This window comes from Vitis riparia, chromosome 9 (genome assembly GCF_004353265.1).
Source record: "Vitis riparia cultivar Riparia Gloire de Montpellier isolate 1030 chromosome 9, EGFV_Vit.rip_1.0, whole genome shotgun sequence".
NCBI classification, from domain to species: domain Eukaryota; kingdom Viridiplantae; phylum Streptophyta; class Magnoliopsida; order Vitales; family Vitaceae; genus Vitis; species Vitis riparia.
Window position 1 is genome coordinate 1,053,389 of NC_048439.1, and position 25,874 is coordinate 1,079,262.

The 25,874-nt window shown below is 34.4% G+C and overlaps 3 protein-coding genes across 8 annotated transcripts; 1 reads left to right on the forward strand and 2 right to left on the reverse strand.

Moving 5' to 3' along the window:
* The first annotated feature begins 3,927 nt into the window (after positions 1-3,927).
* Positions 3,928-6,376, forward strand: LOC117921425 (growth-regulating factor 1-like). 2 transcript variants are annotated; one of them, XM_034839266.1, is made up of 5 exons: positions 3,928-4,122; positions 4,202-4,737; positions 4,868-5,342; positions 5,425-5,852; positions 5,948-6,376. In XM_034839266.1, exons 2-5 carry the CDS (start codon positions 4,557-4,559, stop codon positions 5,953-5,955), a joined length of 1,092 nt encoding a protein of 363 aa, XP_034695157.1. In that variant the 5' UTR covers positions 3,928-4,122; positions 4,202-4,556; the 3' UTR covers positions 5,956-6,376. The 2 variants fall into 2 exon arrangements, with proteins under 2 accessions (XP_034695157.1, XP_034695156.1); XM_034839265.1 differs by having other exon boundaries at positions 3,928-4,737.
* A 3,220-nt stretch (positions 6,377-9,596) lies between these two features.
* Positions 9,597-13,127, reverse strand: LOC117921517. 5 transcript variants are annotated; one of them, XM_034839409.1, is made up of 4 exons: positions 11,069-11,965; positions 10,940-10,984; positions 9,946-9,978; positions 9,597-9,852 (listed from the first exon to the last, which is right to left on the reverse strand). In XM_034839409.1, exons 1-4 carry the CDS (start codon positions 11,146-11,148, stop codon positions 9,786-9,788), a joined length of 225 nt encoding a protein of 74 aa, XP_034695300.1. In that variant the 5' UTR covers positions 11,149-11,965; the 3' UTR covers positions 9,597-9,785. The 5 variants fall into 5 exon arrangements, 1 of the variants encoding a protein (XP_034695300.1); XR_004652365.1 differs by having other exon boundaries at positions 10,940-13,127; XR_004652362.1 differs by having other exon boundaries at positions 9,597-10,984; positions 11,069-13,127.
* A 7,298-nt stretch (positions 13,128-20,425) lies between these two features.
* LOC117921565 (AP2-like ethylene-responsive transcription factor AIL1) lies at positions 20,426-23,832 on the reverse strand. The gene is made up of 9 exons (XM_034839480.1): positions 23,486-23,832; positions 22,727-23,321; positions 22,543-22,625; positions 22,336-22,344; positions 22,099-22,187; positions 21,935-22,008; positions 21,791-21,841; positions 21,476-21,552; positions 20,426-21,177 (listed from the first exon to the last, which is right to left on the reverse strand). Exons 1-9 carry the CDS (start codon positions 23,646-23,648, stop codon positions 20,594-20,596), a joined length of 1,725 nt encoding a protein of 574 aa, XP_034695371.1. The 5' UTR covers positions 23,649-23,832; the 3' UTR covers positions 20,426-20,593.
* Positions 23,833-25,874: the final 2,042 nt, after the last annotated feature.

Genomic DNA, 25,874 nt, shown 5'->3' on the forward strand with positions numbered 1-25,874 from the left:
AGGATATATACATATATATCAGTGAGAAATAGGACTTGTGGGGCAAGAGCACATGGGGGAGAGTGTGAAGTCTATCAGATGACAGTCTGACAGCAAGAGCCTCAAGGAAAATAGAAATCAACATATTCAAATGCTGGTGCCCTTTGAATGGGAACCATGGAAAAAATCAAGTGGCCTACAGACATTCCCTTCTCCCTAAGGCTTTTTCAGTATATGGGGCACTAATCAACATATTGTTTGATCTAGGCATATTTAGGAAAAAAAAAAAAATAGTCTATTTAGAAGGCTGATCTAGTGTCTCACAGCAATTAGGCCAATTAAGGGTCTTAGGACATTAAATACCACACTTCAAAGACTGCAAATCCGCTTCCTTTGATCACTCTTTTTCATCTCTTGAAACAGAATAGTTGATATGGGTTAGGCTAATATCATGTGTTGATTTTGTTCCAGCAGTGTCACCGACACACAGTTCCTTTCTGTACACACAAATCATAGGCATTTTAATCTGCTATGTATGAGCCTTCAATCAGAAGTTTACACGGTACCCCGTCTAGTTTGAATCACATGGCTTTGGCTGGTAACTTCAGATTGAATATTTAATGCAACAGGGAAAAGACTCACTGATGGGATTAACCAAGTGTTTCTAGATAATATTAACAATATCAAGTAGGGCCAGAGAGCTCTTGGTCTGCTTGTGACTACTGATTAGCAGAGCAAATACTTTAGTAATGATCAACTATACTGGTTCGATCCATATTTTCTCGTCCCATCTCAATTTTTCCATTCTGAAACCATGATCAATATTCAAATTCAAGGACAAGCTCTAAAGATATACGAAGATCTGAAACTAATACATTCAAATGTTAAGTGTATCCAGCAGGGGTTTCGGCTCTTGTGATCAATTCCCCAACGAAAGACTGCTATAAAATTTATGCCTTCAGTTAGGAACATAACAATGTGGTTGAAGAGGACATGGCATTGAATTTTTCGACAGATAACAAGTTACCAATTCATATCACTCAAATTTTCCCTAAATTATGCAGCAATGTTAATTCAACTGAACCCGAAAAAAGAGACAAATCAGAAGAATTAGTCCTCCATGTTAAGTAATTTCCAAGCACCACCCCCCCAAAGCCTATCAGACAGTGAAATTCTGAGCTCCAAAAATGATTGTTTCAAGCAAAACTTCAGACAGGGGAACGATAAATTTTCCCTTTTTTCACTTGCTAGTTCTACAGATAGAATGGAATTAATAACTGGGAAGAGGAATTATTCAGAGTTGGTGGGGTGGTAGGCTCCATTTACCAGGGACCTTTATTGCTACTAGTACTTTAGTCGAAAAGGGCATTGAAGGCTGCAGCTCTCCCTCCTTAGAAGTTACTCGACTCAAACTTATCATTTAATCATGTATATATACTTTTTTGGTATTTATTGAAAGGACTTCGCCGATCAGGTACTATCACCTATATATTTTCAACTCTCATTATTTGTACCTTACTCTCATTTGTTTGTATGTTCATTTGACGGTCAAGATCTCACCACACATCTTCAACGGTTTTGATTTGTTGTTCAGTAGGTACCACTTCAATATCTTAGCATTTTTCGTAAAAGATATGCCAAGTATCGGATTTTAAGTAAACTAGGGGCAGGCCTGTTGGCAATGCATGCTTCTGAAGGAGTATTTATCAGCACTGTCATGGTATAATGGTGAAGGCAGTTGAAGGGGCAGAGTGAAGTATGTGTCCTTGTGTTCGAAGGTTGGACCACATTATGAAGCTTTAGTGAAGGATTGTGCTGCCAAAACTCAGGAACCATGGGCTGAATTGAATACTGTGGTTGGTATGACCATTAAGCTTTCAAACCCTACCCAATAAAGGCTTGGGACATGATTTGGTAACAAAATTGTCTGTTCTCACCAGTGATTTTCAGCAATTATTTTCAATGTATTGACACAATGGAGTTGGATTGTTTGGGGAAGTTTAGAACAATAAATTATCATATCATAGAAAAGGCTAATTTATATATAATATGATAATCCTAAAGACTCCAAGACAAGCCTATAAATCGCCCCTTACAAATGTCTGCAACTTCTTCTCTAAGTACTATGATATATCACAAAGAACTCAAATGGATTAACAATTATAGAAGTCAAAACCTCTTTCTTAAACCTAACAAGAGTATGAATTTCTATTCAAATATTTTGTTTTAGTATTTCTCACTTAAAAGATAAATCTAAATGTCGGCCTTTTTTTTAGTTAAAACAAAGACAAATCTAAATTAAAGTATCTAAGTTCAAAAGTAAAGGGAAAAAAAAAACCACTTCATTCAAGAAAATCAATATTGTTCTAATTATAAAGATGACAATAAATATATACTTCATAGTAATTTGAATTAGGGTTGCAATTTGGATGAGTTAACGGCATTAGAAGGCTACTCCATATCAGACCCACCAATCAATATGTCCAACTCTCGTGAAACTTATGAGGAACTATGATTTTTACAAGTTTTGATGAGTTTTCACAATTTAAAATAATTATTTTAAAATAAATGTCTCATAATCATAAAATATATTTATAATTACTAATTTAACAAACAATAAATTTAAACCCTAGTTTCAATATTTAAAAAATATTATTATAATTAAACAAGAATACTAAATTTATTAGTCTAATATGACTAAAAATGGTAAAGCTTACCGTTACTTCATTTATTCTTTTTCTCATCCTGAAAATAAAATAACAACCATATAATAACATGGCGGTCAGAATTTCGACCCATGTCAATCCTAATATCTTCGATTTGATATTTTTCTAACCCAAACCCGAACCCACCCCTTTCATATCTTGTCTAGTTTAGATTCATCAGATGCCAAACCCATCCAAACTGGACCCTATTCCACCAATTCTCTCAAGAGTTATAATACAATACAATCCAAGTATGTGACACACACTGACTCACCAAGTCTGGGGTTTTCTCAGTCAAAAACATCCCATCCTCCCAGGTGAACTGTGAGCTGCACTAACTCTGCAAAGGAATGGCTTCTTAAGGAAAGATGACTATGACCAATATAGGAAAAGGGAGATAAGTGTTTGATGGCCAAAAAAAAATGCATTTGATAATGAATGAAGGGAAGGGAAGTGAAGTTAATTGAGTTTGAGTTTGAGTAGAGTTGAGTTGTTGGTTGAGGTACAATAAAGGTGAAAGGGCATGTGTTTTGGGCCAGAGCAACAGTGGAACAGAGCGAGTGAACAGTCCTCAGAGTGCGCTTCTCCTCCTGTCCTGCCCACTTGAACCAAAGAAAAAGAAAGAAAGAAAAAAAAAATGGGCTTTTTTAATTGCTAACAAACAAAACCAAACCTCCCTCTGACCTATAGTCTCTCCCTTGCTCTGTCCTACGCTCTCCTCACATCATCACTGACCCCTCTTACTCAAATGCCCTTTTCCTCCAAAACCCAATAATACTATCACTTCCTCCTTTTCTCCCCACCATCAATCATCAAAGATTCTACTCTATCCCTATATCCCTCTGCATCTGCCTAACTCCTCAACAAAAAAAACACAAAAAAAAATATATATGTATATATATTCTTGCGAAGTTTTTTTTTAAGTATATACACCTTTTCATGATTCTATTGACTATTGTGAGAGGAGATAATGTTTTTAGTATCTTTGTCACATTTTTCATAGCCTTAATCATATTCTTTTTTTCAAAATGGTTTTCAATATCCAGGAATTGTTATCATGTTCGAGCTTTGGGATGAGCCATTTGTGGGTTATACTTTGGTGAGCTTACTGATAAAAATGGCAAATGAAAGCAATATATTTTGACTGAAAACACTTTAAAATTTTCCAGAGTTGGAGAGGGGGTAGATGTGAAAAAAGGGGCTGAAGGGGGAAATGAAAAGTAAAAGAGGAAGTGGAGAGAACCGTACTATGAAGGCAGGGTCTCAGCTATGAGGCCTACACATAAATACACACTGTCTATTACTCCAAGTTTCAAAGACCTAAAACACAGAAGAGAAGGGATTGCTATATCCACTATGTATTTTGCATGTCAAGTGAGCCTTTTCTGAGGGTTTATGAGGTGTGGAGAGCACTATTCAAGGATGCAAAATAAGGAAGGTGATATTAAAGAAGTGTTTTTTTCTCTCTCTCTCTCTCCTTCCTGTCACTATACATTTGTTTATGGATTTCTGTAAAGGTGGCAGAGACAAGAGCAGCAACAAAGGCATCAGAGCAGAGGCAGAAGAAGCAGAAGCAACAGAGGTGCAGTCATTATAAGAGCAGAGTAAGGAGAGATAGGGGGAGAGAGAGAGAGAGAGGAAGCAGTAGTATCATCAGTATCATCAGAGCCATTAGTTTTATCCATGCACAGAAGATTCTGCAACCAATGGACCCTGAAAAAATACCCCTCAAAACTCTCAGCCCAACAACAGCAACAACCCCTCTTTCTCTGTGTCTCTGAGATCTTTTAAGCTGTTCTTCCTTCTTGTTCTTCATCTTGGGTCTTTTTTGTTTGGGGGTTGTTTTTCCTTTTGGGTTTTCTTTTTTCTTAAATGATGATGAGTGCAAGAAACAGGTCTCCTTTCACAGCATCACAGTGGCAAGAGCTTGAACATCAAGCTCTTATCTTCAAATATATAGTGTCAGGAGTACCAATCCCAGCTGATCTCATCTGCACTGTCAAAAGAAGCTTGGACTCTTCATTGTCTTCAAGGCTATTTCCTCACCAACCCAGTAAGCATGCAAGGACATTTTCATTTTCATGGTTTTTTAGTGTTTTTTTCTCTTGGTGGGTACTTTTAGAAACTGATGTTTTTGGTGAAAAATGGTCTGGGAACTCTGGGTTTTGTGTCTGTGTTTGCAGTTGGGTGGGGTTGTTTTCAGATGGGGTTTGGCAGGAAAGCAGACCCAGAGCCAGGGAGGTGCAGAAGAACTGATGGCAAGAAATGGAGGTGCTCCAAAGAAGCATACCCAGATTCAAAATACTGTGAGAGACACATGCACAGAGGCAAAAACCGTTCAAGAAAGCCTGTGGAAGTTATTTCAGCTACAAACCCTTCACCAACCATCTCATCAATCAACTCAAATCCTTCCTCCACCACCACCAATTCTTACTCTCTCTCTCCTCTCTCTCCTCTCTCTTCTTCAATGACTTCTGAAACCTCCCATCCCCATCACCATTCCTACCACAACACCTCTCTTTATCCCTTCCTCTACCCTCATCCCTCCTCTTCTAGACCTCCTGGTTCTTGCCTATCACCTCAAGCCACCAGCAGTTACAGCACCCATCATCTGTTTTTGGACTCTGGGTCTTATTCCCAGGCTGATAGGGATTACAGGTACAAAAACAATATCTAACTGTTGGTTTATTTTTATCAATATGTTTACTTCAACAAATGTTATGATTTTTGTTTATAATAGGCATCATCATGGAATGAGGGAGGGTGTGGATGAGAGAGCTTTCTTCCCAGAAGCTTCAGGGACTGTAAGGGGCCTACATGATTCATATACTCCATTAACAATGAGTTCCTCCAAGGGATACTCTCACTTTCAGTATCAAAGCCCCGCTGATAATCCCAAACAGCAGCAAGAACAGCAAGAGCAGCAGCACTGCTTTGTCTTGGGCACTGATTTCAAATCGTCAAGGCCAATTAAAGTAGAGAGAGATGATGAAGCCCAGAAGCCTCTCCACCATTTCTTTGGAGAGTGGCCTCTAAAGAACAGAGACTCCTGGCTTGACCTTGAGGAGGATCCACCAACCCATGCATCATTCTCCACCACCCAGCTCTCAATTTCAATCCCAATGTCCTCACACAAGCTTCTTGCATCGGATTCCAGAATCCAAACTGGTACTTAGACTTCACTTCAGATTTGGCCTTCTTGCCCTTTATTTTCCCTTTTCTGCTAAGTCTCATCTTCTACTTCATTTTTCCCCCTTGTGCAGATGGATGAGTTCTCAATACTGGTTCTTCTGATCATGGCCAAAAAAGTACTTGACTGGTGGTGGGTCAATGCCTTTCTTGTTGATTTTGTGACTGAAGGAAGTTTCTTTTGCCAAATGTGCGGATGAATAATGTAGGGCCTATAGGAGGATTCTTGTCTTTGTGCTTTCTGAGTTGCTAATTTTCATTCTTATCCTTAAAGAAACATGTTTGAATTTGTAGACTTGTTTGTTTGACAGGAAGCATCTTGATATGGTTTTTGAGTTTGAGTTTGAGTTGTTCTCTAATCTCTATGTTGTTTTGTGAGTTGTGGCCACCTTTTCTTTTCCCTTTGGCTTCTGCTTATTGTACTTCAGAAAGAGGGACCCAACAAGCTATAGTCATGCTCTTTTGTCACCATCAATGTTATTTCCCCAGATTATGCTGTAAAAGGGGATGAACCCCTTTTTTGTGTTTGGCAAACAAGACCTGCATTCTCTTCTCTTTCTGTGCTTCCCCCTCTGCTGGTCAGTGTTGCTTCTTTGGACTGGTTTCTATTAATGCTATTGAAAATTGAAGACTCTGTTTGGGTGTAAACTTTGCATGGGCACTTCATAATTACACCTTCATATACTGAAAAAAAAAAAAAACCATAGTTCCCATACTGCCTAAAAAACATTCCTAAAATCATCAAATTCATCATTTATAGGCAGATACAACAAACCATCTGTGCCACCACAAATGCCCTCTTTATATTTGAGTATGTCCTTATTTGCCCTAACTGACTACTACTCCTAGGCTCTCCATCTTGTGTCCTAGATGATGTTTTTTTCCTTTCATTGGAATCATCCTCGAGTGATTTCAAGACAATTAGTGTCATTTTCCATTAAATCTTATCTCAAAGTTCTCCCAATTTCAAAAGCATAATCCTACTATCCTCAAGTGAAATAAGGATAATTCTATCTCAAAGTTCAACTAAATTACTCATTGAATTCATTAATCTTAACGAACCTTCGCTCCCCATGAATCCCGGGATTTTCAATTTACCACCTTTTGTTGTTAGGGTGTAACAATGTCACTCTTAAAATCGAGCAAAGATCATCCAAAGGATGATTCTTAGAATGATATCAAATATCATAAAAAGATTGATCTACCCTTTTCTAATTTTTAGATGAAATGTTCAAAACCTGGATCAAGGCTTATTATTACCCACTAGTCAATCTCACCAATCTCAATTCACCCATGATCACCATTTCAGGTGCAGACCCTCCATTCTTAGGGGGGTAATGAATTCAAAATAAAACAAAAGTTAAGACTGAAAATGGCATAGTGATAGTACTAGTAGCTTCGGCTTTTCTTTTTCTCCTCCACAGCAAAGACACTGGGTGTAGCTTAGGACAAGATAAAAGCTCATGTTTCAGTGCTCTTAAAATGAGAGACCTACGGCCACAAAGCTGTCAAACACATAGCTGGAAAAACCTACCTCTCTCTCCTCACACTACCCCCTCCCCCCTAGTTGCCTTTCTCAAGTTTGATCCACTAATAATTGTTGCAGCTACCCTTTCTACTTCACCCACTCAAAGATGCTACTTGCTAAGTGCAAGTCTTGCCCCCCCCACATCACTCTTTGCATCCTTGACAGCTCAAAGCATGCTTTAAAGTAGAATAGATTTGAACCCAAAAAGCTCTTTGATTTGAGGTCGAATGTCTTTCCAAGGACCTTGACCTACACACGCATGCATGCCCACATACAATACACTGAAGGCAACATGTGCTGGTCGAATCAAATAGACAAATGTTTATCCAAAGTTTATCCAAAGTTAGGCTATAACTGTCATATCACACTCCCAAATAAGGAAAAAGTTCTTAAAACTATATATATGCATAGGTTTATTTTAACTATTAATGCGTTTTAAAATCTTTAAAGTTTTTCGAATCTATTTGATTGATTGTTACAAATGATATTAGAGTCATTAAAGCTGATTATAATCCCTATTTGATAACGAAACAACTTTTAAAGACGAAGACCTTCGATCCCAAAGTGGGAGAGCCCATGAGCCAAAAAGCCTTCTACTTCACTCACTCAAAGATGTTACTTCCCCCCGCCCACCCAATAACGTTGTTTGCATTCGTGACACCTCAAAATATGTTCTAAAGTATAATAGATTTGACCTACGCAAACATGCCCACACGCAATACAATGAAAGCAACATTTGGTAGTCAAATCAAATAAACAAATGTTTATTAAAGGTTAGGTTATGATTGTCATATCAGAAAAAAAGTTTTTAAAATTATATTTGCATAGGCTCATTTTAACCATAAACACGTTTTAAAGACTTTAAGACTCTTCAAATCTATTTAGTTGAGAGCAAATTATTATAAATGATATTAGAGTCATTAAAGTCGATGACAATATCTCTATTTGATTAGAAGATGAAGACCTTCGAATCCTAAAGTGAGAGAGCTCTCTCAACCAAAGCGCCTTCTACTTCACCCAATCAAAGATGTTACTTGCTAAGAGGTGAAGAGACTTGAGTGGACTCACCGAGTCACAATGAGTGGCAGTATCGTGGTTGTGAAAGAAAGAAAAGGGCAACTAGGGAATAATGAGAAGAGAGTACGTAGTCACGTACGATGTGACATAACTCCGACTGCTATATCTGGTGCGGGGCAGCTTCACCTGTACAAATTTCAAAAAAAACAATTCGTACGGTCAATAAGACATGTAGCAGCACCGCCCCTCGTAATCGTACGGTTCACAGGCACCCACCATCGACACGAATCTGCAGCTCCACTGTACATCTCTGCCTTCATCCCCCATCCATGTGCCACGTGGCAAATTCAGTTCAGATGCTGAACTGGAGATGATCTCAGCCCTCCAATGTGCGGGCTCTTCTGCCTGAGACACTTCCTCATTAAGGCACAAAAAAGAAAATTAAGAACAATAAAAATATATATATAATTTATTATTATTTTTTAAAAATTCTTATGATCAGGTGGATGGGTAGTGGGTCAAACCTCAGACACTGTTTCACTTCACTGAGTAGAGACACTGTTCATTTGATCTGTCATGACCTCATGATTGTGCAATTTTGGAAGGCCCACTTGAAATTCAGAAATTTCTTTTTTATTATTATTTTTTTTTTAATTATCAATTTTGCCAATAGACTTCATTGGTTGTCTGGGGTGAAATATCGGGTCCCCCATTGGCTGACCTATTCTGAATCCATTCAATGAATTTGAAAAACATTTTTAATATTTCAATTAAGTTTAAATTAAGCTTTTCATCCTAAACTTAATTTGGATTAACTTGAATCTAGAGCTTGAATGATTATAATTTAATCTAATTTAATATTTTATAATTTTTTATTTTAGTAATATTTTATTCAATGTTTTAAATAATTTTAAAAGAAAAATATCAATCTAATTACAACATATTATTTCATTTTTCTAAAAATAATTATTTTTATTTAGTATTAAATTGGTATAACAAATTTGACTCATATAACCCGAACAACCCAAATCTAACATCACTTAACCTAAGATAAATGAGAATGGGTTAAACTTGGATTGAGCAGTTTGGATTAGAAGTCGGATTGGGTTAAAGTTCAAGTTGAGTATGGGTTGGGCTCGGGTTGGGCTTGGATTGGAAGCAAACCCAACCCAACTCAGTAAAAAAATGTCTATAATTTTCATTTGAATATAGAAAATTTTCTGAGATGAAAGCTGTCCCAATTTCTAGAATGCAGATTCAACATCAGTAAAGAAGAATGCAGATCTCCTCCTGTTGGCAAGCAAATACCAGAACCCTAATCCATCTGCTTAATCACAAAATCAAAATACAGCTGCATGCCCTTAACCCTAATCCATCTGCTTGATCAGAAACTCCAAATGCATGACTGTCTTTCGCCCCGAGATAGCAATGAATCTGCATGTTTCCCAAATCTGGATCAGAGATTAGAGACAAAGCCAACATATAGGAATTTAGTGTGTATGATTTGCAGGGAATTAGGAGACAAACCTGGTACCCAGAACAGTTCCACAAGTCCCACACCTAATATTTGCAAGCAAGCGTAGTAAGATTCATATTTCTAAGAGTTTGAACACAAAGGGGACACACACATAAGATTCTAGAAGTTCTTTGTTTTCAGAATGTTCTTTGTATGGACGAGCCTGGCCCAGAGCCTTTTCTCAACAACCCTAACCAAAATTGTGTTTTCTTCGTCTTTTTGGGGTGCTGGGGCTGTATTACTGGTTCATAGCATGCATACACTTGAAAATGGAGACTAGGATACAGACTTTTCAACACTACAACCACCAAAAGGCAAGCTTTATTGAATTCAAATCCAAGAAATGTATCTTTTAATACTGAAAAAAAAAAAATGAACATAGCACAAAACTCTGATCCAAAGTTCATGATTCTGTTGTGTATCTCTTCTAAAGAAGATAAAAACCGAAACAATAGCACAATGTAGAACAATGATATTATCTGGCAACATCAGCGCATGATAATAAGAACAACCTAAGAACATGATATTATTAATTTTAAACATGAATTTGGGTCGTACCCGGTAACCATGAACATTCCAACTCAAGTTTGATAACATTTGAAATGGAATATGAGCAGGGAGCTGTGAAAATGCAACAGGTTGTTTAAGAGAATTGTGTGTGGATGAATTAGAAGCAAAGAGAAATCATATACCAAACATATAAACATAATAGTGAGATAAATGAACACAAGAACAAAAGACGAACAGAATCAAATGTAATAAAATGTAGCTTGCTCACATAAAATTAGCAATTACATGAATGTCATCCATGTGTGAAGAGTCAATATAGGGCAGGCTGGGTTAGGCAGCATCACATATAGCCTTAATAATTTTACAGAGGATTTAAGTGCTTCTTCTCTTCTAAAAATTTAATGCATAAGGCGTTTAAGAATAGTAGAGGAAACACACATTTAACTAAACACCCATTTGCTCTCATCTTCAAGTCATTCAGTCATGACAACGTACCTGGACCAATCTATTTTCCGAGAAACTGGAATAATTCTGACAAATCTGACCAAAACAAGTAGTAAATGGTACATTAAAAGTGCCCATTGAACAACAATGGTACAATGACTAAGAAATATATTCATTTACCTTTGTATTGAGGACTCCAGCATAGTGTGATACAGAACCATCAACCCAGAGAAATTAACATCAAACAAGGGAAATACCATGAAAAATGTTACAACCCAGAAACTATAACAAAGAAAACTTCAAGGTAGTTTTGCTTATATGAGATATACAACATAGTTCAAAAACCTCGGGTGAGCCGGATAAATGGAACACACTCTTTGTTCCTGTAGTTTTGAAGATCAGAAACAAGAGAGAGGTGTTAACAAAAAGTTTATAGTACCCCCATCTTTTTCCTTCGAGTCCTATAGCACATTAACTCATCATGTCAAGAGAAACACATTTCTCATCAGGAAACTTCATTGATTTGAGTACAGTTCATGTTTCTAAAATTTCCAAATCATAAACAATGTACCAAAATTCGTACGAAGACCATTTGAAAACTCTGATCGGGATGACAATTTGAAGTAAATTCATATCATTTGATATTGTTTAAAATAGAACACATTCACCTGTAATAATAGCATGAACACAGAGTAAACTAGAAGTCATATAAAGCTAATTACAGTTTAGAAAAGTAGAGATCATCATTGAAGAAAAAGGAAGGGATCTTTTCATGATTCCTAAGGTTAGCCAAAACCGAAAATGGAAGCAGCCACCATGTCTCAATAGGGAAAAGAAAGTTCTTCTGCTTTGAATTACAAATTATGTAAACAAAACAAAGAGAAACGAGTAGAAAATTCTGGGAGAATGAGAAAAGAAAATGCCAATCAACATTTACTCATTTACAGTGAAACTGAAAAGAAACCAATGCTACAATCAACCAATCACCGATTCCATTCGTATTCATCCGCCCACCAAAGAATCTCAGCTCAAAAGAATCAATGAGAAATGAGATACAGAAAATTAAAATTATAAAAATTAATTAAGAAGAAGAACAAGTTTCATATCTGTCCTTGAGCTTTAGAAGCTGTCTTCTCTTGAAAGTCAAGAACCCCACTACACAAATTTGCAAAATCCCTGCAATGCCGACAAACAACAGCCCAATCGTCTTCCCCAGATTGATTTTTTGGTCATGATGATGCTCTGCAGTGTCATTGTTCATTCGATTCGGATTGACGTTGGATGTAGGATCTGTAGCTGCATTTTTTGAATGACTAGTCGAATTCTTCTTGCTAGAGTGATGATTAGGGGTCGGCGGCGTTGGTGGTGTTAGTGGTCGTGGTCGTGGTCGTTGTGGCGGCGGCGGTGATGAAGGAGGAGGAGGTGATGGCGGCGGAGAAGGTGATGGCGGTGGAGGAGGAGATGGAGATGGTGGCGGAGGAGGAGATGGCGATGGCGGCGGAGGTGGTGGTGACAACGGTGTAGGAGGTGGTGGAACTGCCGGCGGAGGGGACGGAAGGGGCGGAGGTGGCGGAGAGGGCGGAGGGGGTGTTGTATTAGGTTTCGATTCAACTTTTGACTGAGCATCAACGAGAACAGCATAAATACAGAAACCAAACCCTAGAATTACAAACAACAATGTAGAAAACGGCTGTTCCATAAAACAACAATCCAAGATTCACACTTTTACAATCAATGAGTGGTTAAGGTTAGGCCCTCTAATCCTTTTCTCATCTGGATTCAGCCCAAAACTCTTTCTTCCCTCTGCAAATTCCAGAAAAACAAACACTCTAGGGTTTGATAATCATGATCATTCCCCGATCTGGGTCTTCGAGATTTCTGCCTCCAGCCAACAATTAACCAAATGGGTCAAATGGGCACCGCCCCAGATTCTCGATTTCCTCTTCAAAATCCAGATACACTGAACCTTCAAAGATTAGGAACTAGGGTTCTCTGGGTGGCGGAAATGGGGCGTGAATTTGGGGGCTGAAAATCTGGTCTTGGATTAGATAGAGGAGAAAGTCTACGCTGGATTCAACGGTTACCTAAATTGGGTCATGGATCGCCAGCAAAGAGTGTGAATACCTCTCATTAGGAGAGACAAAGTGGCGAGAAAATGAGAGAAAGAGAGAAAACTTGCCTCAATGCCTCACTCCATGTAGGATCATTTGGGTCCCATTATTTCCAGCTAAAATTATTGATGGTCCCAAATCTTCCTTTCAACTTCTTCTTCATCCATATTTTATCTAAATTCAAACACATTTTCTTTACAAATTCTCTCCAAAAATGAAGCTATTTCCATACTTTTCAGTCTGCTTTGCAGTATTTTCCCACTTGTAAGTGCTATTTATATATATAATTTTTTAATTAATTTTAATTATATTTTATTTTCCTTCAAATTTTTCATAATAAATAAATTCCTAATATTTTTTTTACTACTTTTGTTGAATCAAACATGGGAACTAAGAATAAAGGAATGAAACCTTATGTTTTAACAACATAGTCATGATTTGATATTTAAAAGAAAATTAAGATTGAAAAAATAAACTAAGATTTGTGGGCTTGAATCCATTGGGATGGGTGACACATGGTCAATCAAAGAAAGAAAATTATTTTTGTCATTAGAATATTCAAGTCATGTGGAATGACTACACATTGTTGGAATCCAATGAATAATAATTCAGAGTGATAAAGGAAAAAACAAAAAAAATATTAATTAACTAATTAATTAATTTCCCAGAAATACCACTTGTTTTTAAAATTTATTTTATAAATATGCAAACTAATAACCTATAAGTTTTCTAAATAATTGTTGGTTACAACTTTGACCAAAAAAAAATAGAAATAATTACTTTTATTATAGTAATTGATTTTATGTTAGAAGAATATATTTAGGAATATTTTAGAATAGCTTTTAAATTGTATGTTTAATAATTCAAGGAGTATAAATTACTACTAGAATAGTGCCATTAAATTTTGAGTTCATGAATTGTATTTTTCAATTATTTTATTATAAAAATAATTGTAATATTTTAAAATTTTTAATAAAATAAACATACATTTAAACATTTCTAGAAATTACATTTAACCTTGGAAAATTATTTTTAATATTTGAGAAGCTATATTAAATATGATTTATATTCTATTTATAGTGATTTTAAGAGTACTAAAAATACTTTTTTACAAAAACTAATTAGAAACTGTTTGGTAATGATTTTAAAAAACTAATTAGAACCGTCTAATATTAATTTTAAAAAACGTTTTTAGTAAAAAAAAAATGTTTTTTTAAAAAAATTAAATATTTGATATGTGCCACTAATTCAAAAAAAAAAGTTGCAATGATGAAACTTTTGGGCCTTAAGTTGGGTGGGCTTGTGCAATGTGAAGCATGGATTGGGCTTGGGGTTGAAAAATTGTAATAACATAAAGATGAATTCCCAAACTGGGTTTTAACTTTCCACTTTTAACCCATCCTTCTCTCTAAAGCTTTACATGCAAATAGGAAACACTAAAAGTATAGACAACTTTTAAAAGTAGTAAATAATGGATTGACTTTTCTCTAATAAAAAAATAATTTCATTGGATTGCTTTTCTAATTGATTTGATGGGATATTATATCATTCTTTTAGGCCAAATTTTGAGAGGAAGATTCAAAAAAATAATAAAAAATAAAAAATAATGATTTAGAGGAGAAAATATGGAAGTAATTGACCAAAAAAAAAGTTAAATTCAAAATTTTTTTTTGGTAAATACTCATTTAAATATATTTCTTTTATTTTCACCTCTTTAAATTATTTTTATTTTTATTGTATATATATTTATACTTTCAAGATAAATCAAATAAAGAAAATATGGATATTCAATGTGAAGAAAATAAAGATAAATAGAATTTATGATAGAATGAAAAAGTTTTGGAAAATAGAGAAAAAAGAGAAAAGAAAAATTATTATTTTTGTAAGAGTACAAAAAATGATGGTGGTTACTTTGGTGTGATTGGTGGATAATGATAGTAATAAGAAAACTAAATTATAAAGTGTAGAAGGGAGAAAAAAAAATTAATTAGGACAGTTGGAAAAAAAAATAATATATTGATATAATACTGCAAATTAGGAAAATTTATGAAATAAATAAATAAATACTTAAATATAAAATCAATTATTATAAGAGTAAATTAATAACATGGGATATAAAATAAATAGGTTTGTATTAATGAGATTTATCTTATTTTGCGTAAATTTTAAGTTTAATTAATTTCTTTATTTTACATTAAGTAAGAAAATATAAATTTTAAATATTTTCTAAAATATTATTTTTTTTAAAGGATAGGAAATTGTCGACTCTCATTGCTTAGTTGAATGAGGGTTGAAAAGCCTGGTTAATGGGATAGTCACTGACTCGACATATATTTAAAATATATATTCAAAAATATTTTAATAAAAGCACTTCAAATATAAATATTATTAAATATAATTTTAAAGAGTTATGTTCTTGTTCCCATTCAAAATAGTTTTAGGAGAAGCTTTTTCTTTAAAAGTGCTTTTAAAAAAAAAGTATATATCAAATATTGTTCGAGAAGTAATTTTCTTTTACTTTTGAAATTGTTTTTATAAGTTTTGTGAAAAGTTTGATTTTTGTTTTTCAAAAACACTTTTTGAAGTAGACTGCTTTTTAAAAACACTTTAGAATGGATAACTTTGATATATATTGTTATTTTATTATTGCATGATAAATTTTATTGTTGCCATCATAAATTGTTTAAAATTTGGAAAAAAAAAAAAGGGAAATGAAAAATAAATGGTCACATGGGGGGGGGAGGAGGTGAGAGGAGAGAGAAGTAGAACTGCAGAAGTGAAGGGTAGGGGGGAAGAGCAAGAGGCATGTTTGGCCGGATCTAGGGCCACAGCCGCAGCAGTGAGTGGACAGTGCAGTGTCCCAAAAATGTCAGCTCTGCAAATTTATACTAATCAACAAACAAAGGCATCTCTCTAGGGAACAATGCTGGTGTCCCATCAACACACCTCATCCCATCCCATCCCCCCTTCACCCCCACCACCCAAAAAATAATAAAAAATAAAAATAAAATAAAATAAAAAGGAAAAACCCATTTGACCCCAAGGTTCCAATGGGTTGGCATGATTTTAACCTTTAAGGGTCAAATGGGTTTTAGGAATTTTTTTTTTACAACCTAAAAACTTTCAGAAGAAAATGTAAAAAAAAAAAAAAAAAAAAAAAAAAAAACCAAGTGGACGAAGAAGTCCCCTTTCTCTGTCATCTTCCAAGTTTTATTTTCTTAATACTATTCTTTCAACTTTTTTTTTAAATTTAAATCTCTCTTTTCTTTTTTAGATTATTAGATTTTATTTTTTAATTTAATTTTTATTTATTTATATTTTTATTGAATGATCCAAATTGAACAATGGGTCCAAAGGTAGATATGATACCAGTAGAATATCCAAAAGGAAAAGAAAACAAAACCCATTTTCCCTTTCAATCCTACAATCATGGGTCACTTTGCAGCTTTTCCCCCCTCCTTTCAATAAAATAAAATAAAATCATAGAATAAAAAAGGTAATGATTTTTCCTTTTAATTAAATATTATTTGTTACCTCAATTTTATTTTTATATAAATATAATTTATTTTTATATTTTTATGTAGTGATGGGTGAGATTGGGATGGAAGTTGGACATGGTACCATTATAATCAAACAAAAAAAAATTAAATTAAAAAAGAAAAAAGAAAAACCCAAACAGACATTTGACCTTCTAAGGTTAGAATCATGGATTATCCTGCAACTTTTTCACCTTTTTTTAGATGTTGGAATTGAAGAGACAGAGAAAGGGAGTAAAAGTGAAGTAAATGAAGGTGTGGAATGTGATGGGGCCTCATCCACAAGGACATGGCCTTTTCATATTGATGCTCTCCCCCTCTTTTTCATCTTTCAACTTTGGATCTCCTACTCTCTCATCCCATACTATCATTGAGTACTTGAAATCAAGTTTAAGGTTTTATTATTATTATTATTATTATTATAAGTACAAAAAAATATATTATCAAAATTATCGAAAATACATAGATGGTTATTAGGATGGCAAGTTCGGTATTCAATTGAGTTGACATGAACAAGGTTTGAATGGATTAGAGTTGGACTTAGGTGGTGTTTGTTTTTTTAGCTTTTTACTGAAAGCAATTTATTTTCAGAAATTAGGTTATTTGTTTTTCTACTTTTTCATAACTTATTATAAACTTTTACTAAATAGAAAAAGTCAAAATATGTAACTTTTTCTAAATAGAAAAAATAACATATTGGTTTTTCTTTACTTTTTAATACTTAATAGAAATAAAATACTACAATAACAAACAACCTAATATTTAACACTATTAAGCATTAATCTTCTATTTAGAATTAAGTAAAAAAACAAAAACCACCTTAGATTATAAAAATATTAACCTAAAAATATTAGGGTTGACATGAATTAAATGTCAACTCAAATTTAAGGTAGTATTTGTTTTTTTACTTAATTCTAAATAGAACTTTAATGTTTAACAGTGTTAAATATTAGGTTATTTGTTTTTGTAGTATTTTATTTCTATTAAGTATTAAAAAGTAAAAAAAAAAAATCAATATGTTATTTTTTCTATTTATAAAAAACTACATATTCTAACTTTTTCTATTTAGTAAAAAGTTTATAATAAGTCATGAAAAAGTAGAAAAACAAACAACCTAAATTCTAAAACTAAATTGTTTTCAACAAAAAGCTAAAAAAACAAATACCACCTAAATCTATATATTATTATTTTTAAATTATATTATTTTAGTTTTAACTAAAAATAAAAAATAAAGAACCTCTTACCTTTCTCATTTTTAATTATGTTTGACAATGATTTATTACTTTTTAGTTATAAAAGCTTATCATATTTGTTTAATTATTAAAATATTGAAATTTGAGTTTGCAAGTTGTCATTTATATTAAATCAATAACTAATAAACATATTTTAAGGTTATGACACATTTAATTTTTAAAATTTTATTTTATAATATGGTATAATATGATAATTTTCAATCCAGATTTGGAGGTTAAACATATTAATATCGGGTTTGATATGGATTAGGGTTCTAATCCATCGTCCGTCCAATCCGCCCAAATTGCACTTTATAAGTTACTTGTAGTGACCCATGTTAAGTATATACCTTTAGCTTATATAATTAAACTTTTAAGAAAATTAGTTGCTCAACATGGTATCAAGTGATTGTTTGATAACAAGTGAGAAATACCCATCTTTATGCTAAATAGGATGTATTTAACTCATAATTCATTAGATATTTTTTATGAATGTCAATTAAGTATAGTAAGTAAATTGCTCCCGATTATTCAATCATTTGATAACTAGAGTCATTATTCGACAAATGATCATTATGAGTTAGACTCAACAAAATTTGATCAATCCTTTCTTTTTTTTGTCATTAAGGTGGAGGGCTGAACAAAGAACTCTCTTTCTTCATCATCAATCGAGCAACGGACAAAACCTGTGTCAACTATTTTAGCTAAACTTACAAGATTTGAACTCAAAATGCATTATTGTACGTATTAATTTAGGACTCATAAGATTTGAGTGCAAAATATATATCATACACTCTAATAAATACCAAAATGATATAATGTCTTTAATTTAAAAAGAAATTATAATAAATATCATTATTGATATAAAAATGCCCTTGATGTTCATAAAAATTTACAATACATGCCATTATGAACATGGGCCAATCAAAATGAAACATTTTCCAAAATGGAATCAAATAAAAGCACAAAAGAAGCAAAACCCTAAAGCTGGCAAGGGGTATGGTCGTTGAAAGGAGTACAAGGCAAAGGGTAGAACACCCATCCATGCAACAAACCCTAGCCCTAAGCTTGGGGGGCATAGGGCCCTACAAAGATTTCATCCAAATATACAATAGAAAGACAAACCATAAAAAGAGGTTGATAGAGAAATGTCCCTGTCCATAGTATCTCGTCCTCTAGATATCTTCTCTGTGCCCTTATGTTAAGAACTTTTATTTTATTTTATTTTTTATTAATTTATTTATTTTTTCTGGGTTTAATCAGATTTTCATCTGATTCCGAATCTACCTCTAAATTTTCTGTGAGCATCACTTTCACAGTCCGTACATATTCTCCAAACAGAGTTTGAAAATCAAAGCAAGAATTAAATAATAATAATAATAATAATTATTATTATTATTATTAATTTTTTTTAAAAGAAGAAATAGACACTGAATAAAGAGATGAGCTCATCCTTTGACCACTGTATAATTCTTGGTGCTGGCTTTTGTGGTCTCCACAATTTTTTTTATTTTTTATTTTTGGTATTAATGCATTATATAATTTTTTTTAATAAAAAAATAGAGATATTTACTGATTTTATTTATTAACATTTTTTTTTTATGATTTCTTGAATTGGTGTTTGATGTGGGCATTCACTCATCTACAAATTTTCTTAAAATTAAGAATTTAAAAATAAAATTAGAGCAAAAATTTAAAAATAAATCATGATAAAAAATACAAAATATTAAAAAAAAAATTTAGAAAATATAAAGGGATTCTTATTTCTAATAAAAGTATATTTAATTTTAAAAATAATTTTAATTATATATATTTAATAAAACTATTTACTTTTATTTCAATTTCTATTTTCTTCATTATGAAAAGCTAAAAAAAAAAGGAGGGTGGTGAAGTTCACGCGCCATAGAAAGTGTGGGCCTGGATATGGAAGGGAGACAACTGCAAGGCTTAAGGGCACGCAATTTAAGGCACCCGTTCAGACGGGCAGCGATGGATTCTCACATCCCTTCGCTCTCTTGTCTACAACCTAGAGAGAGTGGGAAAAAGTCAAAGGGGTAGCCCCAATTCTTGACTTTTTTGTAGGCTAGTGCGCCCGGACACCCCCGCGCACTTTAGCAGACCTTGATTCTACCACCTGGTTCCCTCTGCTGTTGCCTATTGGGGGGCACATCCGAGGTGCCATCCTCTGCGCCGGCGCTGCATCGGGCTCCGGTGTCCCGCCTCTCTCACACTTCTGATTTGATGTGATGCGATGTGATTAAACCGCTGCGATCGTGCCACATCACCATTGAACGGATTGCATCAGAAAGATAATATATTTCCTTTAGTAAAATTTATTTTTTGTTATTTATTTTATCAAAAAAGAAAATATATTTGAAATTAATTAGAAACTTTAATATTTTTTATTATTTAATTTCTCTAAAATAAGAAAAATAAATATGAAAATCCATATTATTTTATTCTTTCATTTTCCCCAGATTTTTCAGCAACAAACACAGCCTTAACAGTTGAGGGGCCAAGAATATGTATGTAAGCTTCATCTTCTTTGATCAATTTTAATACAACAGTCAAGAACAGTTATAACACAAGATTTTGATTTGAACTGTTAGAACTATTGATCAATTTTCCCTTGAAAATGTTAACACAACAGTCAAGAACAGTTATAACACAAGATTTTGATTTGAACTGTTAGAACCATTGAATCCAATATTTCTTCCTGTCAAAACATTTTCCATAGCTTTCTGTCACCAACACTATTGATGATCACTACTCAAAAGTTTTCTGCTTCTCAAAAAACTAAACCCTTATCCCCATTCCCCACTGGTTTCACTCATTCCAGAGTGCAAACATGGGCACCTGGTGATGAACCATGCCTAGATTCCTCAACCTGTCCGAACCAGGGTGATCACCGCCGGCGTTGCTGGTTTCATACTTGGAGCCATGCAATGAGAAGTATGCCTGAGGGTAATCAGCACCTCCAGCTCCAAACTGATCAGCCCCTGGTCCACCACTGCCACCGCCGGAGCATTTTGGGCTGTGCAGACTCGAGGAAGTCCGGCTAGTTGAAGCCACCAGCGCTGTATCAGTGGCTATGCTCGTGTTCTGCTGCTGCTGATGCTCTTCGGTGTTGGAACTCCACACCATGTCAGGCAATTCCTCCGAGGGCTCGCCATTGGTTATGGCCAGAAGGGGTTGGGGCGAGGTGGAGGATGCGCAAGAGTTGTAGTCCTCCAGGGCGGGGGGAGCCGAGTCTTTTGGTGACCGTTTGGCAAGGTCGCCCGCAATGAGGGTGGAGCTCGAGCAAATCCTCTTGACGTCGTACCTACTGATATCGAAATTGGTCACGGCACCTGTCCCTCTGAACTTTATCGCAGCAATATCATAGGCTTCAGCAGCCTCCTCTTGTGTGCCTAAACATCATCAACAATTCAATCTAAATTCATACTAATTAAACTTCTCGAACCAACCAGGATGATGATAGATACTGTTTTATTGGTTCGGCCTAGTCAAGCAACAAAGAATTACGGTTTTCCGCTTTTGCCCATAACCATAAAACTCAAATTACTGAACATAATCAATCTTAGTCTATGATCTAACTATTCAAAATACAAAGTTGTGGGTGTTAATTAAAACAAACTATATATTAAAACCAAATAAGATGCACATATAGTTAACTAAAGGGTTGAAAGAAAGTGGGAGTGGACTCACTGAATGTTCCTAAATACAAGTCCTTGTTGCCTGCAACTCTCCCTATTCGAGCTTGCCACCTTCCATGCTGATGGTGTCTGTCAAAACATAAGGAAAACCAACTAGACAGATAAGAGGAAAAGAGGATAGATACTTTGATGGGGGACCTTAAATTTTATGCCAAATATATATGGTCAATATCATATGCACATGTATCATAATGTTTTGCCTATTATTGAAAATGATAATAGCAAAAGCTGCAAACAGCAGTAAATAATGGAAAGCTTTATCATTAAAGCAATTTTTAATTTATTTTTTTTGGGTTCCTGCCACAACCTCGTCACTCCTCTGTACACAGACGCCCCTCTTGAAAACCCACTACTTTTCCTGTTCAAAAAACAATCAAACTTTAGATCAAAACCCACCATTTTCATTTCAGAAAGGATACAAAGTTTGAAAGATATGATTGTTTATTATTACCTTCTTAAGTTGGCTACAAACTCTTGCCTGGTCATGTTCTTCATCTCTTCAAGCTCTTTCTCATAACTACTAAGCTGATGGAGTTTTATGTGAGTGGTTCCTCATACTATTAAAATATCGGATTGGAACTTGAAACATTTTCTGAGTATCCAAACATATCTTACAGGGAAATTTATGTGAGTGGTTGGACCCCAATACTTGAGTGCCGCTAAATCATAAGCCCTAGCTGCTTTTTCTTCTTTATCATACCCACCTGATGAGCAAATACATTAACAACAAATAATTAAAAAGAATGAAAGAGAGATGCACACCATCCAATGCTTTTTCTTACAATTTCAGAAGAGAATTAACATGGAGGGAGACATGGAGATGGAAATGGAAATGGGAGAGATTCCACTTACCAAGATAAACTGTTTGAGAGTGGAATTGGTGAAAAGAGACCATGCACCACCAGAAATTGCATGAAATGTAACGGTTAGAATACTCTTCCAGAGATTGAAAAGAAAATTAATTTTGAGAAAGAGGAGTGGGTCATAAATATTGTTAGCATAAAAGGAGAGAACAGAAATTAAAATTCAGAACTCTGAGCTCTGAGCAGCTCTTCCCACCTTGCCTTCCTTTCCTTGTTTGTCCTTCTTTTCTGCAACTGTTGTCCCACAAATGGGCTTCATATCTTCCAGTCCATCTGTGCCTAAACCAAATTTCATCACCCACCCATCAAAATTTTCTCTTCAAAGAAAAGAAAAGAAAAGAAAAGAAAAGAAAAGAATTAAAGTTTGTTTCTTTCAATACCTAGTTACACCACGATATTGAGAAGTTCTTTGCCCAAAAGTATCAATTGATTTCCGAGGAACTGGTTCTCTGGTAAGAGCCTTCCCACCAACTTGCCTTTTCCGGCTCTCAGCAGCTTGCAATGGAGAAGAAACAGCAGTGACCCCCCCATGTTGAGAGCTGGGACTCATTGTGAGTGACAGTGATTGAAAGTTACAATTGTTTGGCTGATCAGCAGAAGCAGAAGAAGAAGATTTTTCCCCAGAAAATGGAGTTTGGCGCAACCATGACTTGAACCCAGAAACTGAAGTTGCACTATGATCAAAAGGTACATGATAAAAACAATTATTATGACCACTAGGGTTTGAACCACACTGCTGCTGAATCTGAGTTGTTGTGACTAGGGTTTGTGGGGTCTCGTTGTAGTGATGATGATAAGGTTGGATTTGTGGAGGTGGGTCTGCTTCAAGCTCTCCATTGGAGTTGAAGCTTGGTGGCGCATTCACATTCACTCTATCATCTGAAGAATTTGAGTAACAGCAACCCAAGAAATCTTCAAGCTTTGGAGCCTCTCCGCTTGGATCAGTGCCACCCATATCGTTCTCATATCTCCAATCTACAACACACCCAATAAACAATATCACATACCCATATCAAAAACATAAAAGAAAATATCAGAAAAGTCACCATAAATCGCACTTCAAATTTTCCCACTAACCAAACAGTAGATAACCAACCAAATAAGCAACAAAAACAGTGAAACAATAGCGTCATGCACACCTTCACTTCCACTTGGACGCCTGAAAGGATCGATAACACAGAGAGAGCCATCAGAGCGCAAAGGCATGACGAAACCTCCTTGTTGCTGGTGCTGCTCATCTCTCCCAAAACCCTCGTCGATTCTCAGGTGGGGAGTCAGAGAAAATCCCAGCCAATTACTCATATCAACCTCGCAAAAAAAACCCCTAACCAAAAAAATCCTCTTCTCTCTCTCTGTTCCTCACCTGGGGTTTTGGTTTCTGAGCTCAAACTTCAAAGCTTGTGCTGTAATTTATATAACAGCATCCCACCCACACAAACGGAGAAAACAAAGAAAACGAAACAAACCCTGCTTTTGCTGCAAGAAAACAAAGGAAACAGAGGTAAAATATTTCGAATCTCCCGTCCAAATTTTCTTCCGTCCGCCTCGGTCTTCGTTCCTCCTTTCATTTCTTCTCAGTGGCTGCAGAGGGTGGCCATAATCAGAGAGAGAAACGGAGGAAACCTACGTGTATCGCGGCCCACAACTTGGTTTTCCATCATCCGCACTCCCCCACCGTCCGATCAGCATACTAATCGGATGACTCTCTCTTTGGCGGCAGAGATGGGTAAGAATGGGAACTTTAGGGAGTGGTGCGAAACACAGGAGTGGGTTCAAGGGGTTTGGTCCACTTCACAGAAGAGGCATGGGAAGTGTACGCGCTCGTGTAGAGTAAAAGCGCCAACTCGCTCCCTGTGAAGAGTACAGAAATTACTGAATCACTGAGCATATTTATAATATATATATATATTTATATATATATATATATATATATATATAAATAAAATATAAATTCAGGGTATTTATGGTAAATATTTGTGAGTGGGGCAGTGGAAATTAGGGATTTTACCATAAATATTAAAGGACAAAGTGATCACGTGCTGCCACCCCTATTTTTCTGATCATGGGTGTGACTGCCATGCAAGCTGTTTTCTTCCTCTCTCTCTCTCTCTTATTTTTATTTTTCTATATAAATTTAAATTTGTTTATTTATTTTTATGTTGGACATTGAGAAAAAGTTGGAAAATTTTGGAATTGGGATAGGGGGAATTGAGAGTTTGAGGGGAATGTGTAAATAGTGAAAAAAATTTGTGTGGAAAGGGAAAGTGGGAAAATAAATGATAGGTTTAGATTCAACAAATAAAATTTTGTTACGTATATTTTTAAATTATTTTAAATATATGAATTTTTTATATTTTAAAAATAAATTAAATTTTTTTTTCATATTATTAAGAGTATGATATATATCTTGAATCAAAAGTGTATAAGTTTTTAAAATTTTTGATAATTTAACATGATATCATACTTTTATTTGATGGAATGTTTCATCTTTCCGCAATTTGCATTTTCCTCATTTGTTTCTTGGATATGGTATGCATATGTTCCCGGATTTAGAAAAATTGATAATTCAACACCTACTTATTTTCTTTCTTTTTAAAATAATTTTTAAGGAGTGTAAATAAAATTGCATGATATTTTCTGATTATGGTAATTGAATTACACAAAAAAATTTCATCTAATATATCACATCATCACTCATAAGATATTTTTTTTCTTGACAAAGAATGAAGAATTTATTTAAAAAAAAATGTTTAATTAAATTTATTTATTTTGTATATTTGGGAGACATTGTAAAAAAAAATGATAATAAATTCAAGAAAAAAAATTAAAAACGGAATATTTGATGGAATAATTTTAAAGTGTTTTTATAATTTATTGATAAAAGTATACTTCAAAAAATATAATTATTTTTTCTGCCTTTTGTAAATGAAGAAAATATTGCCTTAAAAATTCATTTGGGGCTGAAAACCGGGTCTAATTTATTGGGCCGGGCACAAAATTCAAGTCTGAATCCAATTAACATAAGACTGGCGTGGTTCATCTGAATCAGGTGACTTGCATGTGACGGAGGTGATGGTCACGTGACCACCATCTTTCCAATGCGTAGCCAAGGTTTTCATTGCTTTCACAATCCATTCACCTCTCCCAAGTCAAAACCACACCCATCCGATGGATTTTTTTTTTTTTTTTTTCATTTATTTATATTTTTTTAAGTTCCAAAATTACTTCAAAATATAAAATGATTTATTAGTGAAAAAAAATTAACTTTCGAGTTGACAACTAAAAAAATTAGTATGAAATATAATATTTTTGTTTCAAATTAAAGTTAAAAAAATCAAAATAATAATAAAGTAAAGTTTTAGAAAATAAAATAATTAACCTTTACTATTTAAAAAAAATTAAATATAACCCTTTTTCCAAAAAAAAAAAAAATTATCATTTTTCTATAAAAATGTAAAATATAACCCTTTTTCTGTGGTCATGTTTGGTTTTCGAAAAAAAAACGAGGAAAATATAATAAAAAGAAAA

Excerpts from the sequence above, each read along its gene's own strand:
- LOC117921425 (XM_034839265.1), top strand. The coding sequence starts at position 4,557 with ATGATGATGAGTGCAAGAAACAGGTCTCCTTTCACAGCATCACAGTGG. Across the intron at positions 4,738-4,867 it reads GCTATTTCCTCACCAACCCA|TTGGGTGGGGTTGTTTTCAG; the intron begins GTAAGCATGCAA and ends CTGTGTTTGCAG. Across the intron at positions 5,343-5,424 it reads CAGGCTGATAGGGATTACAG|GCATCATCATGGAATGAGGG; the intron begins GTACAAAAACAA and ends TGTTTATAATAG.
- LOC117921565 (XM_034839480.1), bottom strand. The coding sequence starts at position 23,648 with ATGAGTAATTGGCTGGGATTTTCTCTGACTCCCCACCTGAGAATCGAC. Across the intron at positions 23,322-23,485 it reads GCGTCCAAGTGGAAGTGAAG|ATTGGAGATATGAGAACGAT; the intron begins GTGTGCATGACG and ends GGTGTGTTGTAG. Across the intron at positions 22,009-22,098 it reads CCACTCACATAAATTTCCCT|CTTAGTAGTTATGAGAAAGA; the intron begins GTAAGATATGTT and ends AAACTCCATCAG.
- LOC117921517 (XM_034839409.1), bottom strand. The coding sequence starts at position 11,148 with ATGGTATTTCCCTTGTTTGATGTTAATTTCTCTGGGTTGATGGTTCTG. Across the intron at positions 10,985-11,068 it reads CTGGAGTCCTCAATACAAAG|ATTTGTCAGAATTATTCCAG; the intron begins GTAAATGAATAT and ends TGTTTTGGTCAG. Across the intron at positions 9,853-9,945 it reads GGAACTGTTCTGGGTACCAG|ATTCATTGCTATCTCGGGGC; the intron begins GTTTGTCTCCTA and ends GGAAACATGCAG.